Source organism: Anabrus simplex, chromosome 12 (genome assembly GCF_040414725.1).
Source record: "Anabrus simplex isolate iqAnaSimp1 chromosome 12, ASM4041472v1, whole genome shotgun sequence".
Lineage (NCBI taxonomy): Eukaryota > Metazoa > Arthropoda > Insecta > Orthoptera > Tettigoniidae > Anabrus > Anabrus simplex.
The window spans coordinates 11,632,322-11,650,588 of NC_090276.1; the positions used below are offsets into that span (position 1 = coordinate 11,632,322).

At 37.7% G+C, this 18,267-nt stretch overlaps 1 protein-coding gene across 2 annotated transcripts in view; it reads left to right on the forward strand.

The window, feature by feature from the left end:
- OtopLa (Otopetrin-like a) overlaps positions 1 to 18,267 on the forward strand; it is a 415,689-nt gene that overhangs the window by 360,470 nt on the left and 36,952 nt on the right. For both annotated transcript variants that reach the window (XM_068229841.1, XM_067156226.2), the window contains one exon: positions 11,343 to 11,780. In XM_068229841.1, the coding sequence (XP_068085942.1) occupies positions 11,343 to 11,780 (438 nt within the window). The remainder of the gene's footprint in view (positions 1 to 11,342; positions 11,781 to 18,267) is intronic.

Sequence of the window (18,267 nt, forward strand, 5' to 3'; positions counted from 1 at the left end):
AGAGACCAGCAACTGATCACCTGTTTCCTGGCCTTCTGCAGCCACCCTGTCCTAGAGGCAGGTCGACTAATGCCAGGCTCCATATTGCTTCAATCATTGGCTGAAGAACAGCCAATCAGCGATCACCCCACCATAGCGGACAACAACCTGCACTATATATTGAGGTGGAAGTGCAACACCGCTCCATTCCACCGAGAGCTTCGTAATCATCAAAGTCATTTGGAATCCTCGAAACTGCCAAATGCAGTTTTCGGTGAAATGTTGGAACCATCGTATGTTCCTGGACCACAGCCTATACGCCCAGAAATTGCAGATTAGTTTTAAGATTCCGACAATGCTTTGGAAGGAAAGGGAAGGTAACGATCTTAGTTGAGACACAGCTGCAGTTTTTTTTATTGAACGAAATACCGAAACTACATCAAATTCATCTTTCATTTCATACCATGACATAAATGTCTTTCAAGAGGATTTATTTTGAGTACTGCTTATTTTACCTGCATTGCTAACTGCTGCTAAATAATAATTTTGTTTTGCTTTGCTTAAGATGTGTTAAACTCCTGTACAATGAAACTGATCAATGCTTCACTGCTTTTTATCTTAACTATATACAGCTTCAGTGCAGTTGTGTGTTTTGAATTCCTTGCATATTGTTTTATTGAGCAAGGGTTTTAAAAAACCAGGGCCTGTTTCTCCGTTGAGGAGTTGCTGTCATTGCCAGATAAACTTTTGTTTATGATCTCATTGCAAATTCCACTCTGGCATTAGTTCTCAATAACTGTCGGTCTCAAATTAAACAGTCTGTTATTTTAGACAGGGTGAAAATGTGTACACATGGTCCAAGCTGTGTTGATTCTGAGCAGTAGTAGAGATTAAAATCAAAATCATTTCTACAAAGAAAAGGATGATTGGATTACTTTTTATTTCTTGCTTGTGTAACAATTTGGTGATAATAATAAATAAAATCATGAATAAAAATATATAAATAAAATTACTCAAAAACTTAATAAAATTAATAAGCATAATTAACCGAAATGTCCGTAGTATGGGCGCCAGAGTTCACCAGAATGGATCCCTCGAATTTAGATAAGAGCATGATAAACATCTGCTGCAGGCCTTGCCTAACCTCCTGAAAACGACTAATTAGGTAGGAACTGCACCTAGGTTCATCAATAACACTGATTCTAAAATAGCTAACTACAGTATATTCTTAACAAATTCCGTGCATGAGCACCTCATCAGCATACAACATTATACATATAATACACACATAAAATATTGCTGGAAGACTCCATATTTACAACAATAATAATAATAATAATAATAATAATAATAATAATAATAATGAAAACAGTGGGAAAACGAAAGCGAGAACTAAGCTACCATTTGTAGATAGTCCGATGAACAATGTACATGTATGAAGATAAATACCCTTCACTGTCTCTATATCAATTCGACTTACCGATTCTCATAATCGGCAGTTATCACATCACACAGATACTGTACCTTGTACTACTGTGTTCACATATTTTAACACTTGTTGTAAAGATATATACACACATCTGTCGATCCTCAACATAAATTATGGAAAGTCTGAGATAGCTTTCACCAACATATAATGCTAGGCCGCCACAAGTGCTACAATACTTGATGCGCAAGCACTCTCCACAATCAGCCACTTTCCACGAACATAACAAGACTACGCTCCACGAACGTTTGAAGTCCAGTCCATTGCAGCCGTGTCACTCCAGTACCGTGTATCAGCACCACTTCCTTTCCGTACAGTGTGTCAGTTGTCGTTCCTTCATACAGTGTTACTGCTTGTAGTTATCTTCCTTCTCGTTCCTTTACAATCACCTTGGTTGCCGCCGTATGATCAACCTTTATAGACATCAACATCCCCCTTCTCTCAGATGATACGTCTGGATTGGTGCTTGCCCGCCAATCATGAGTGATCTCTAGTCAAGACCCAGCCCTGAACTCATACTTGGTCTCAAGACAATAACAAACGCTCGGGTATATCATACGAGTCATACGAACTTCCCTAATACAACAACAAGCTCATCTCATCAGGCTGGGATATATACATGACTCATTGAATATCCCAACACAAGTACATCACAACAAACACTGGTGTATCCACATGACTCAACCAAATTACCAGAGTTATTAAAGCAATGTTTTCCCACTCGTGCAAAACAAATTACTCATACCTACATATGTGGATATCTTCCAGCTTACCAATATAAATGGCAAAATATACAAATGAAATACTGATAATAATAATGATAATAATAATAATTTCCTTTGAAAAGACCAAGTTCTTCTGCTCAAAACTTGACATCCAAACTTTGAACACGGCACATGGGCAAATCAACCGAGTACCACACTTCAAGTACTTGGGAGAAATACTTGAACCAACGGGAAGCGAGAAGGTTGCCCAGAAAATTCGCCTACAAAAATTTCGGAAAGCCTACGGTAGGGTTCACAACATATACAATAAAAAGTGCTTGTCCCGCCATGCAAAGATCAGACACTATAATACAGTAATAAAGCCCGAAGTCTTATATGCCAGTGAGACCCTTACACTAAACGGGAAAGGTGACCTAGAAAATATTTTAAAAGAAGAAAGGAGAATCCTGAGGAAAATTCTCGGCCCCCGAAAAACAGAAGATGGATATAGACTGAGGTTACGCAGAGAGACAGAAGAGCATTCCAACATTGCAGCAGACATTCGTAAAAGACGTCTGAAATTCTATGGGCACGTCCACAGATTGCCGGCAAGTAGACTGACACACAAGATTCTCACCTACATAGAACATCTAAAAAATATTCCATGGGTATTAGAAGTGAAGAAGGATCTGGAAAAAGCCCAGATAAACCCAAATGACACCGCGGACAGAAACCTTTATAGGAAAAAAATTAATGGATGGAAAGTGCAACCAGAGAACGAAGTGAAAAAGAAGACTGGAGCAAAGTGGACAGAAGAACAAAAAAGGATCCACGGAGAAAGGATGAGAGCTGTTTGGCAACTCAGAAAACAGAATCGTTAGAGCTTTGCGTGATCCATTGGGTCCATACGCACATAATAATAATAATAATAATAATAATAATAATAATAATAATAATAAAAAATCGAATACTGACAATAATATCTCTAACTTCTACATATAATTTGGGGGTGTGATATGTGTACTATCACACTTGATTACTACCTTGCCAAGATCAATTATGAGTCCAAGGAACCAGATAATTAATCAAGATTTAAAAAATGTTATAATATAAAGAATTTATTGTAGGACAAGTTCTTTGTTCAAAGGAAAGTATAAAATGGGAAGGTGGTATTACGTGGGATGGAAATGCAATAAGCAGTTTGCTTGTGCCAATGATTTAGTCTTAATGGCAGATTGTGCTAAAAGCCTGCCATCTAATATCGTGGAGGTTCAAAAGAGGTTCGGCGAATATGATATGAAAATCAGAGCCTAAGGTGATGTCATTTGGGAAGAAACATAGCAGTGCCAAATATCAGGATGGAAATACAAAGCAGCAACAGGTAGATAATTTCTAGTATTTAGGATGTGTGTTCTCCCAGGTTGATAGTATAGTAAGTGAGATTGAAGCAAGATACAGCAAAGCTAATGCAGTGAGCCCGCAATTGTGATCAACAGTATTCTGTAAGAAGGAAGTCAGTTCCTGGATGAAACTATCTTTCCATCGGTCTGTTTTCAGACCAACTTTGCTTTATGGGAGTGAAAGCTGGTTGGATACAGGATATGTTATTCATAACTTGTAGTAAGAGACATGACAGTAGCAAGAATATTTTGCCGTTGATGCTTTCACGGCCCATACTTTAAGACATGATCTAGGCTTTTGGGCTTATGCCGTGTCAAAGAAATAAGGTGAAATTCTTTACGTTTCGTAAAGAACTATGCTCTGCATCATCAGAAGAAAATCTGACTGACCTCGAGAAAGGCTTCTAAAACAATGAGCTTTGAATTTAGACGTTAACCAATAGAAGTGGAAATGGTAGGTTCATTCATCACCAGATGGCTCCTCAGAAGCAGTACAGCACTAGCATTCAAAGCGGAAGCTGACGGAACCATCAGAATCAGTCTGAGGGGTCACATAACATAATAGGCGTACACACATATGAAGGTATGACATTGACACAAGTCTGGAATGAAACATCTGGTGACGAGGAACGTACGAATTTGGAAAACACCGAAACGAAATAACAATAGTGAAGGGACGGAAGGGAACTAACTACGTAAATCCTTAATGGCTGACAACACGGTATTACTTAACTGATAACCAGTGTCCCTATTGAAATTGTTAGGATTTCTACGTATTTCCACAGTTTCTGTTATAATCCTGGACCTTAGTGTCTTGTGTGAGTAAGAGCTCCAGTATCTTGGAACATGACATCATGACCCGACGATAAAGCGTGCTCAGCTATTGCCGATTTGACTGGCTGATTGAGACGAATATTACGTTCATGTTCCTTGATATGAGTACCAATGGACCAGCATGTTTGGCCAATGTATACCTTACTGCAAGTACAGGGAATTGTATACTCCAGGATGTAAAAGTGGGGACAATTGGACAAACATGCCAGAAGCCTTTCTCGAGGACAGTCGAGATTTTCTTCTGATGACGCAGAGCATAGTTCTCTGTGAAACATAAAAAAATTCACCTTATTTTCTTGACACGACATAACCAACTAGCAAGAATTATTATACTCGTATTCCTTTTGGACCAATATGAGAATAATTTCAGACTGTGAAAGCTTCAGTTAAAAGCTAGAATGATTGTTTATGCAAAGAGGTGGGAACAATGGCAGTAGGGTACCCAAAATGAGAAAAAGGCTAAGTTATGAATGAACTCGATGATTGAAGCTGACCGTATGAAGTGACCTCGGCAGTGGGGTCATGTGAACAGATCGGGGAAGATAGGATACATAGGAGAATAATGGACTAGGTAGGAGAAGTAGAGGGAGGCTCAGATTTTGAATGTTTTAAAGAAGAGGTGTGCGGCCCAATAGAGCTAGTTGGAAATAAAGGATAACGGGAGGCACATAGTTAATTCACAGAGGCTTGTAGACTGAAAAGTGAAAGGCATAGCAATCTATAATGAAGATATATATGTATAAACAGTTCTGAAGTAATTATAATCGTGGAAAGAAACCATTAAACTGAACCACATAAACTAAACTTCTGACCTCTTTCTCTTAGTAGAAAGGAGCTGATCTGCTCACGGGTGTTTACAGACCATTTCATTTGGTATTTAAAAAATCCCTATGTATTCATAAACTTTCTATTCTTTATTTTCTTTTTACCATGTTCCATCTGCCTACCTTTCCATCGATTAAGGGCTTTCTTTACTCACATCTACACCCTTTTCAACTCTATTTCTCTGGAGACAAATTTTGATATTTCCTCCTTCCCACTTTACCTTACTGTGTTTTTGTTATGACCTCGTATCTTAGATAATTCATCTTCTAATGTCCCATAGGTGCAAGGTCCACTTCTCAAATCTCAGACGCCAGTTTCATCTATCAAACACATTAGCTGGATGTAAGTTGACACATTTTAGATGAAAATCATATCCAGCTATCATTGCTTGTGGGCATCGACTTTAAAATTCAATGTTATACCCCAGCAACAGTTCCATCTTCTTCTTCTTCTTTTCATTGAAGTTTTCAGCCGCCATGGAATAACCTTCCATACTTCGTGTTTCCCATATTGTGAACGTCAAACCACTGATCGATGTTTTAGTCCAGGATAATTCTTTGTTGATTTACTGGTCCTTTGAAAGGTGCACTGGGGTTGTTGATCCTTCCACACACTCATAATCGGCCATCCAGTGCGGGTTCAGACTCTCTGAAGTTGCCTTCTTTATTAACCCATTCCAGTCTGGGCCTTAATATCCCTAACAAACGTTCTGGACTGGACATTTTTAAGGATCTTTAAAACATTATATCTCTGTACCTGCAGTAGATATTGGCATGATTCTTTTTTCTTTGTGCTTGTTTGAGAATCTAATTTTCAAAAGCGCTCTTTGTATCATGTCAACTGTCACTTGAGATTTTAAAATTGTTTATATATTATACCATGTTTTGCAAATGAAAGAAAAGTCTGACGGATAACTAAGCAAGTACAGTTTTCTGAAATACAGTTATATTTACCCTATTTCGCTAATATAAAATTTGCATTGCAATTACAAAACAACAACAACAATAATGAGTACGATATAAAAACAATATTTTTTCAATAATAATAATAGTAATAATTACAATAACGAAAATGAGAGCTCTTACGAAATTTTATTTTAAGTGATAAATTTTGTTAAAACTTACTCAAATGTAAAATTATTGTTCCATTTACCACAAAATACTTCTGAGAAGGAGAAAATAAGTCTTCTAAACAGACAACTTTACGAATATGTAGACAATCTTACGTATTCACGCAAATATGAAATACGCGGGGACTTGGCGCTAGGCCGTAAAACGATCACCAATCATAATGAAATGCAAGAGGTTGTTTCGAATTCATATGTCAATAATACGTTCATTTGAGCATAAACTTATAATATATCATAAAATATCGAAAATATCACTTTCGTCAAGCACATGTTCGCCGCGAGAAACCACGTCTTAGAGCTCACTGAGTGACAACGTCTACTGATGCATGCAGTTCAAAAATATAGTAAATTCTCTGACTTTGACATATAATACTGCCATTTGCTTAAATACTCTCGTAACTAATACATGAAGAAACACGATGTAACCACCAGAATGCGTGCATAGCTCGTTTTCGATTTTTAGCGAATTGTCAAACCTTACTATGGGCTATGCGCGCAGCGCGTTCTGAACGTAATTTCGGCATAGCTCACAGTTAGACCGGAAAGAGTTAACCCCAACAAGATGGTGGTCACCCCTTCCGCCAGTTTTATTTACCGAAGGACTCTTTCTCTTCCAAACTCGCTGTTGAAGACTTTACTGTAATGCTGGCAAAGGGCTCTTACAAGGTACTGCCGGCTGGGCCAGCAGGTGGCAGTCCTCTATCTCTCCCTGTTGTCCCAGTGTGTAACCTTATTATCACATTTTAAAAATTTTTAACATATTTTGTTTAAAATCCAACATGATTTATATAAAATGTTTGTTATGCAACAAGTTGTTGTTAGTGAAAGACAAGAGACCCTCTGATGGATAAATTCAAACTATTGATTAGGTAATATTACTAGCCAGCGTCTAAGACAGAATGACATAAGAGTAATCAGTTCTAGCGCATCTGGTGAAGGAATGTTTTACTAGCACTAAGGGGCATCTAACCTACTTTCAGTACAAGAAGCACTTGTAATAGTAGTAATAATAATATTGAAGTACCAGTATCAGTAGATGGTGTCAAGAGATGAGAATTGTGCTGTATTGTGTGAAATTGACTAGTTCATATTTTTCTGTAGTAGATCCCAGTGAGTTTCTGGAAATAAGCAAGGTGAAATGGCCCTGATCAGTTCAAGTGCTGAAATTTTTCTCAAATCCAAATAGCGTTGAGTGGTACAAATGTTCCTTAATTTTGTTTTTGTAAATTTCTTCCCTTGTGCATGAGGAGTTTTCCCAACCTGCATGGCATGTGTTAGAAACTCCAGCACATCCCACTGCTTTGTGTGCAGACAAACAGGAGAAGCAGGCATCTCCCAAAAAACTTAATTGTAAAGTATATGTAATACCAGTTATCTGTGTTGTATATTTCTTAACTACTGAAATAGTCTGAAAGAATACGTAAGGATCACTATCTGTCAAATGTAAACCAAGAGCATTTGAAGTTTATGGTAGTATTTACATTATTTAATCTTTGATAAGGTTAAAAGTTTTATGACACATGTTTAATTTCTTCATCTCAGCGTATTTTGTAAACAAACCTTTCACCAGCTGAACCCGATAAGGTAATTGCTCAATATTTGTCTCTGATCTGTGTGAATATTATTACAGAATTTAGGTATCATAATTCACTGCTGAAAACTTCCCTTTGATCTGTATAATTATCTATAATGTCCTACACGAAATTTCCAAGTACTGTTTCCTCCTCATCGTCACTCTCATCATTTACCACTGCCACATCATCTATTTCATTATCACTGCTGCTTATACTGTCACTACAACTTCTGACTAAACTTTCATCTGAATTATACAATATTTCAAGCACGTTACTATCAGTCATACCACGGCTGAGCGCGGCGCGTCACACGGATTGATGAAGCTGCAGCGAGACCGAAAGCAACAGGACGAAACTGAATGAGGGGAATAACATTTATGACGAAACAAATCAACTCGATACATATTTCAGATAAAAGATCGAGATAACGTCTTTCAAGCGAGATATATACCATGAACAACTGGTTCTCGTATCTTATGACAGAAGGCAGCACTAACTGACACCTACACAGAGCGCTCGTGGAGAGTTACGAAAATATTACAAGCCAAGAAATAAAGACAAGTATAATAAACAAACCGCACTCCCAATGTACAAATAGAGCAAAGAATATCACGTGAAAAGACAAATTTCTCAGATCATCTTTTCTTTATTTTATTCTGTGGGAAAGAATGAAGCAAACTGACTTTTAAAAAACAAGACATTAGTGCTCAGACTAATTTGACAAATAATTATCCTTGCAAAAACAACTACATTATAACGATTTTAAATTCTTATTTACAACGCTGATAAACCTGAAAATGTCTTCTTGCAAACAAAACAATTTGCATATCAATAACTCCAAAACTCTTCATGTTATAGCCGTAAATGTGAAACCATGTATGGGTCTATACCACGTATAGAGGTCGGCGGCTACAGCAGAAAAGAGGGTCTATTCCACGTATAGAGGTCGGCACTGCGGGGTTAATGTTATTCAATATTTTATTACATATTAAACATTTTGCTTTGTTATTTTCTTGCATTATTAAATGCTCTTTCCAAGAAGGTTTGAAACTTGTTGGTGTTGATGGCCTACACTGTGCTGAAATAGCTTCCATAGTAAATGCAACATTAACGACTAGAGTTGAACGTCGTGCGGTGTGAGGACAAAGATGGAAACACACTACTGTCACATCTCATGAGTACACGCGTATCTTGTCGCAATCCAACCTGTCCAGAAAGATGTGCTATACCTTTGTGCCACTGGCCTGCAATACGTACTTTGTCACGCACTTCCCCTTCTTGCTCGCTAAGTGCTCTCATTCCTCGAGAGCGGGGGGCAAACTGGCTCCGAAGGCATTTCGCTCTCGATTGAGAATGCCTGTCCTAGCCCACACCGGCAGACATAGTGAACTGTAAACGTTATATCTCACCAGAGAAGTAACAGACACAAAAGTTGTGAGAATGGTTGCTGACATGGAAATTGTGCCTCAAGGTGAAATACAGCATAAGATAGAAATTAACTATCCATGAAGCAGTGTGTATTAACCAGCTCTTGGTCATGCGAGACAAGTGGAGGAGGAAGGTTACCCAGGAGAATAATGAACTTGGTCATTGAGGGTAAGAGAAGTTGTGTAATGTGGCTTTAGAAATGGGAGATCAGCACTAGACTCAATCTTCAGTATGAGACAGCTAATGGAAAAGCATTGAGAATCTGGAAAAGAAATGAAAATGACCTTCCTTATTTTTTAAAAAGGCATACAAAAAATGAAATGGCATATGGCTTTTAGTGCCGGGAACACAACAAATCTCCAAACATATCGGTACACAACCTCCACAGCAACGACAATAACAACCATATAACGTGCATAGATGAGAGAAGTGTCACCACCAACTGCTCTAAAATTAAACCCTATCTTGCTGTATATATAAATCTTACCTGACTACATCAACAGTTGAATTGCACAGTACTCAATTTTCAAATTTTAATGACAAGAGTTCTTATAACATACCAATACAAAGTATATCAGCCATAGAACATTCTCGATATTCAACTTAATCAACACAAGAACTACAAGAGGATTGAAGAATGAATGCAACGCAACATGAACTCAAATTTTAATAGACGTTTTTAAAATATACCATGTTTTAATGTGTTTAATGTGCTATATTTTTTAGTCTCTTATGATGTGGCATATATATTTTAATGTGTTTATGTACTCATGTCCATGCTCAATAGGTTTTAGTTTATTCTAACCATCACCACTTTTAATCAGAGATATTTTAACGCAACATACTGCAATATATTTTACTTCCATTTTTCATCTTTGTAATTTTGTCCTATGACTGTAAATTTGTGTGCTAGCTGATGATAGCCAAGATAGGTCGAAACCGGTACTAGTGCAATAATTCATTCACAATAAATGTATTGATCGGTGGAACATTTTTCTTGTCTATTACATTGAATCCAATCAATACGGAATATGAAACTTATAAATAATAATACATTTTTCTACTAAGTGTACTAGGGTGCACTTGATTATAAAAATTGTACATAAATATTAAACCAGTCAAGATTTTATCTTTAAAGTTGGTGGATGTGCCTTTACAAAACCATCTTCAGCGTCAGTTCCTAACACATCATTAATGTTTACATCGTTGTCGTCGTCAGAGTCACTTGAATAAATAAGTACACCAGGTAAATTACGGCGTGTAGAGGCTTGAATATCACTTTCACTATCACCCTCACATTCAGTTTCCACTAATTCATTATCACTATATCCATTTGAACGATCATCGACATATAATTCTTCTAAAATATCGTCGTCAGCTAACACCGTATTCCGCGTCATTGACTGAACCAGCAGAAAGAAAGTCTACGTTTCGAAACTAAATCAAAGAATAAAAGAGGTGGTGAATGAAAGAAAAGTAGCAGATATACATCTACGATTTATTCTACTCAATGTGCAAGTCTGAAATAGTTCAATATATGGTCAAGAGATGTCACAGGAAGACCGAAAACAATGTCATGAATAAAACCGAGATTTCTCGGGGCCCGTCACCCATGTGTTAAGAACAGTGATTGTCACCTGTTGGCAAGAACCAGATGTTGAATTTGTTGGTAAGTCTCCTAACTGGCATCATATCACAATCATAGGGAGGTTTTGGACAAGAAAAGCTTCTCCATATCTTCTAAATATCGACATACGCTTCCATTGTATTTTATTTTTGATGTTTTTTTATTTTATGTGAACAAGAAAGGAAGCAGTATGTCTAATAACTGTTTTTGCCCCATCTTTTTACAAATGTTTAATGACCATTTGGCAAACTGTTAATGTTCCCCCAGGGCATACAAGGCAGTGGGGTGTGTCTGTTTTTGTGCATGTTTGTCTGCCATCGGGTCTACCCCACTGTGTGTCCTCTCTGGCCCAGCAGAATTGTTCCGCGGCCCCATCATGGCGGACCCGAACGCCGCCTTGGCGACCGTCGTCCCTTCGCCCTCGACGACCACGCCAGGCGTCATCGCCGCCGCAACGACGCTGGGTGCGACGGTACGGGCGGTGGCTCATCTCGCCTCCTCGACCATTCGCACCACTCTCTCCACCCTGGAGACCACCCTGAGTACAACCACAACCACTACCACCACTGCGCTCCCCACCACGACTTCAACCACCACTCTGCCAACGACCACCACCACTCTCCCCACTACCACGATAACTCCCAGCACCACCACAGCTACGACCATGATGCCCACCACCACGCCCGCTCCTACCACCACCCCATTCACTTCCCCCTCCACCACTAATGTTGTCACCAGCTCCTTGCTCTTCCCCCACCTCTATGATGTGCCAGACTTGCCAAGGGGATACGAAGGTGAGATGCGACAACATACATGCAATGTTGAAAGTGAAGCTCTGTCTGAAGGAGGTGGGGTCATATCTGTACTATCCACAGTCAGAAATATGATTGCCCAACCACCATTAATCAGTCACACAAATAATATTCTTGCAGAACTTATCCATTTTTCTCCACAAAATGCAGACTATGATATATTTTGCAATAAGCATAGCTACTCATTTTAAAAAAAAACAAAGGAGGTTATCTTTCATCATTATTGACTATTTTTGTTTAAGATTTCAAGTTCATACACCCATTGAATAACTTATAAAATTAATGTTTTATTTATTTATTTATTGACTTTAGCAGTGGTGAAGTTAAGGCTCATAGTGAACAATCATACATTATTTTACTTCTAACTACAGCCTTCCTCAGAAACATTGTTCTTTTCATTAATAATTAACAGTTGTTTGAAAAGAGGTGAAGTGTGTATATGACATTTGACATTTCTAGGACTAAAGTGATGTCAGTTTGCAGGAAACCTAAGAGTACGTTCATGCTACAGCTTCGCTGCTAGCACATGGATGCTCACCCTAGCACCTCGCTGCTGACTATAGCCAGGCTGCTCGTCATGGAGCTTTTATCCTGCAGCAGTCCCGTGCACCCTCTGCTGGCAGCTGTTAGTTGTAGTCAAACATTCAAAACAGCGGAACTGTTAATTAGGCTGTTTGTATTTTGCATTCAGTAATTATAGATATAGAGGGGCTGAACACTTGGATTACGAAGACGTACTTCCAAAAGGTACTCTATCAAAGAGGAACAACGCAGCTCCAGCTGAAGCTTTTGAAGTGCGGAATAAATTTGGAGATTTTTATTTAATTCAAATTAAAAACACACAAAGATAGATTAAGCATAGTTAACAAGATAAAAAGAGCAGTTGGCAATAAAAGAAAAATTAAAAACAAATAGAAACCACTTTTAAACATGATAAAACAGGCTGCTATCACTCAAAAAATGGATAATGAGGTCCGTAGTTTATCCCATTTGCACCTGTTATAATGATCCACATGCCGCTGGTTCCAAATCGCATTTCGTTTGAAGACAGAAGGTATTGGCATTTGTTTAAAATAGTCGCTCATAGCAGAAACAAAATGGCACAACACAAGCAATCAGATCAGATTCCGATAACTAGTGATCACAGTACCCCTGTATACAGTGTGAAGAGAGGAAGAATGGGAGAGCGGGTGACCTTCAAAGAACCAAACCCAGTCCAAGTTACAGGATAGCCGGTGATGTGCCAGGCTCCGAAAACAAATGTGTTTGAGACTGTCAATGTGGCGAGGATAGCAGCCAGTAGCGTAGCGAGAAGCCAGGCTCCAGGGTAAAAGCACCGATAGAGATCCATTGTTATTTTTTCATCATCGCTTGACATTGAGCAGTGAGGGTGAGGTTTGGTGATGTGCCAGCAGTGAAGCTGCAGCCTAAATGTACTTTAAGAGGTAGGAAGTACAAAACTGAGACATGTCGATCATTTCAAGTGTTTAGTATAGTGATGCTGAATCAAGGGGTACCAAACCTAATGTTGTGAGCTTGCAGTTATAATCAGTGATATTCTGTAAGAAGGATGATGGGTATGGGACAAAATTATTTTTCTATCGGTCTGTTTTAAGACCAACTTTGTTGTATGGGAGTGAAAGATTGGTCGACTCAAAGTATCCTATTCTTAAGTTGGAAGTTACTGACGTGGAAGTATTCAAAATAATTGCTGGTACAAACAGGTGAGAACAATGGCAGAAGGGTCCTTGGAATGAGGAGATAAAGGTTAAGTTTGGAATAAACTTGATAAATGAAGCTGTGGAGAATAAACCAGCTAGGGTAGTAGAGTCACATGAGATAGATACAGGAGAATAATGGACTTTATTATCAAAGATAAGAGAAGCAGTATAAAACAAAGACTCTGTTTGTGATGAGTTAAAGAACTCTTCCATCTGAGGTTCGTACTTAGATTGAAAGCAACACATAATAAAACTCCTCTGCTGACCTGCTAAGCCGAACGCATCAGAGGATTTTCTTTCAGGATTTACTCCCTTAGCATTTGAGGATCCCTTATCTTCCCACAAGGCACTGGGTTCCTTCTGCACTATCTCCATTTGGATAGGTTGCCTCGTCCACCAGTTCAGCAGTATTGAAAACTTTCATTTTACACCTTTACTGCCATTACGGTCTTCACACGTATCCCTGTGCACGGGACCCACATTATGCCCCATGAGACTGGGTCCCCACCAGAACTTGGCCACTACCATAGCTTCGACTACAGTACCGTTGCCCACACCTGCGGTGTGGCTGTCCCTGACAGGATTTATCCATGCAAACTCAAATCATCTCTGACATCTCATGGACCGGGTTAAGGAAGCTGTCTATGCCAGAACATAGTATGGGACAAGGGAGTTCCTCAGAGGGCTAAACAGACCCTGTTTAAGACTTACCTCCTTCCTGCCCATCATGACATGTAGTCAGGAGATATGCGTCATACATAAAAGAGAAGTAAGTCAACTGCAAGCTGTTGAAATGAAGTTCCTTAGATCAATTGTACAGAAAACAAGCAAGGACAGAATTAGATGTAAAGAGACCTGCAGGTCAGCCTGACCATGGAAGAAAGGCCAAGTTTAGTGATGGGATAATTGAATATTTTTAATAATCGAATAACCCCCATCTGATTATTTACATAATTGAATAAAATAATCAAATGAGTTTCAAATATCATTCAGTTGTATTGCATAGAATATTTGGATGCGTCATGAATCAGTTTTTTTTGTTTAAGTGTGTCAGATGGATAATTGACTGAAATAAGCGAATAGATGAACTCTTATGAAAAATAGAAATATGCCTTTTTTCAAATAAATCTCCAAATGTGGAAACTAAATGAGTGAATTAACTGTCTTAATAACATCACTTTTAATTTATTTCAAAAGCATTCACTATTCATTTGCCTCATTAATTCAAATGCAGGTCCGAATGAAAAATAATCCAATGGAAAAATTCACTATTCGATTGCCTCATTGATTCGAATGGAGTTTTGAATGAATATTCAAAAAAATAATTGGATGGAAAAAATATTCACTATTTGATTGCCTCATTTATTCAATAATCAAATGGGGAATAGAATAAAATTAAATAATCGAATAAGCGATTATTTTGTATTCGATTATCCCATCACTAGCTGAGTGTTGCAAGGACACGTTAAGCGGATGCAGGTGACTCAAACACCAAGGAAGTAGTTTGAAAAGATTGTTCCAGACTGAAGACCAATTGGACGCCCTAGAAAAAGGTGGTTAGATCAGATAAGAGAAGAGAGGAGAAACATGGGATGTCCTAGAGAGAAAAGAAGCATACCAGGACCATAATAAATGGAGGCACATCCTTCTTAAACATCCTACCTGGCTCGCTGGAAGGAATTCATGATGATGATGATGATGATGATGATGATGAGGTGGGGAACTCAAGGAGGCAACTCGGTTAGTTGCAAATACAGGATTGTGGAGTAACGTAGTTAATGCAGAACATATACAGTAAACAGGCATCACACCAGAAGGCCAAAAATCAATCACTACAGTACAGTATACAGCTCATAGTATAGCTCTGGGCCCTGAAATATTACTAATAAAAACCAATAATATTAACTAACAATTTTAGTATTATGTTTCGTAGAGTTATTAGCTAATAATGTTAGTAAAGTGTTTCATAGACATAGAGAAGTAAGAGAGGATCTGAAGGAAATAGGCGTTACAACAGAAGACACTACAAATAAGATAAAATTGAATACAAAACTCAAGAATACAAACCTCCGCTTTACCCTTACACAAAACAAACCAACAACACGCATATTTTCAACTGAGGAAAAGGCACGAAGATCGCAGCGTCTGAAGAAGTACTGGGAAGTCCGCAAAGCCCGAACAATCCCTTCAAAGAGACCTGAACAACGGACTGACTAAAGTGATCCTATGTGGTCATAAAAAAAGAAGAAGAAGAAGAAAACATGACTATTAAAAGTTACTCTTATTATTGGGATTATTTCCATTAGTGTATTTTGACTCATGAAAGAAAATCCAAAGCCTGTTTCCAGTCATTTGACCAGGTCAGGAATGGAATGAATGAAGCCCCCATCTAGCGGCGAGGATAGGAAATTTGCCGGTTGCCGAAGCCTGTTGCACTCATCTGGGGCGATGATTAATGAATGACAGATGAAGTTAAATGTTAATGGAGAGTGTTGCTGAATGAAAGATGATAGGGAAAACTGGATTACCCAGAGAAAAACCTGTCCCGCCTCCGCTTTGTCCATCACAAATCTTGCATGGAGTGACCGGGATTTGAACCACGGTATCCAGCGGTGAGAGGCCAGCGTGCTGCCGCCTCAGCCACGGAAGCTCCTGTTTTGACTCATAATCCCTATTATTAGTGAAACCAGAGTGAGTGGTATTTTGATATTTTCGCATAAAATTGTGAAGATCAATGAAATGGTTGACTCTGATTCAAATAGTGTTGAGGAGAGAATGTATATTCACCGTCCAAGAACTATTGGGCCAAGAATAGCCTATACTGGCTTGTATGAAACAAACCTATGAATACAGTGAGAGATTTAGATTAGATTACAGAACATTTCAATATGTGCTTGTAACTTGTCAAGACATCTAGACAACTACATGGATCCTGAAATGAACGACAGTCATTTGGAGAAAGAGGATATTCAGGAGCATGAGAAAGTTCCTGTCCAGGCTCAATAAAATCTGAAATTCCTTTACCACTGCTTTGCCTGAATGGATTTTGTGATAACTGAATAAAAATTAAATAAAAAACAAATGGTATGGCCACCAAACAGAGTAGTCCTTTTTATTTACTTCGAGGTATGTGGATGAGCCATAACAAAGTTTCCTTCATCATTTACTATATAACAATCATTGTTTGCAAAAGTTCTGAGTGTGCTGCTCTTTTTCTCCCAGCTCCTCAATGCCACTTGTGAAGGGACGAATGTTCAATTTTCAACTATTTTTCCTTTTCCTTTTTTAAGAACTTCAATTTGGAGTTTTGTTTTCCCCAGATATTCTGTTTCTTTAGCATTTTGTAGTCAAGCACTAGCCTACTGCAAGGAACAAACACAAACTAAGAAAGTGCAACAAACTGATTCTAACCTCCAATTGTATCAGCTGACTAATGAACTAATATTATGAGTGAAGCCTCTTGAATAGTCGCGTATAAATCTTTACGAAACAGAATTTCATTAACTAATAATTACTTTTATGAGTTCTAATAATATTATTAGGTAGTTTTATGAAACAGAGGTGAGTTACAAGAACTCAAGAAGAAAATTAAAAGTAGACAAAAACTAATTGTTTCAGTGCATCAAAGGATTAAAAGCATCCACAAAGTGGGTCATGGCTGAAAATTATGCTTGGATTTTTAGACCTCGATTTGGTCATATATTACTCATTTTGGCATGAGTTACCAAGTTCTTTTCTGAAGTGTTAATTTTTATGTGCACTGAACTCTTCAGTATATTACAAAATTACTTATACCAGTAAATCAAAGGACAATGTTGCTGATGTAGGTTCTACTTGAGGGATGAAATATGTATGATCTTAAAAGAAAACATTGATTTTTCTAATGTTATAATTATCAATAAGTCATTACAAACATTTAAGATCATTGATATTGTGCATGTCAAGATGATCAGTAACAATAATAGACATTCCAGAATTCAAAACTTCCATTAATTTAAAGTCTTCATCACAGAAGAACATAAGCACTGAACTTCAATATGAAATAATCTGTATTTATGTTTGCAAAATTTTGAAATCAGTACTGATTTTTCTCCTCATGGAGAACTTGTTTCTTTGTTGTCAATTTGTTAAAAGTACTTTAATTATACTGGGTCATATTACTTACAACGGTGCTAATGTGAATTGGTGCAGTGTAACTCAAAGCATTATTGAAACTGTCTTGTTTCTATTTAGAACTTGAAAAACACAGATATTTCTTTCTGTTTTGTGTGCCTTAACACAGCTCAGAACAGGAGTAACTTGGTAGATAAACTTGCATTTTTAGATGTAACTAATACTGTTTTACCATATCATGTTTGCAAATAATCCCTGTTCAAGTTTGTCATTTTAAGTACAGGAAATCATTAAAATGTCATATTATATTGCCTTTTAAACATTTTCTTCCATTAGCTATTACACTGAACATGACAGTTCACCATTTTTCTCATTACTGTTAGTTCTTTTAATCTAAATATTGTTGTCTTGTTGCATGTCATAATGGATAGGTGTTCCATCTACGTTATCACTTTACAACTTTAAATACATTTAAAAAATGCAAATTCGTTAAAATTTGTGGTAATCCTTTTTTTTTTTTTTTTTTTTTTTTCATCATAATTAATAGATTAAAGTTACTCAGTGCTGGTTTTCCTGCTAAATTTGAAATAGTTTTGATCACAAAGGGTTGTCTGAGATGTGCATTTATATCTCAA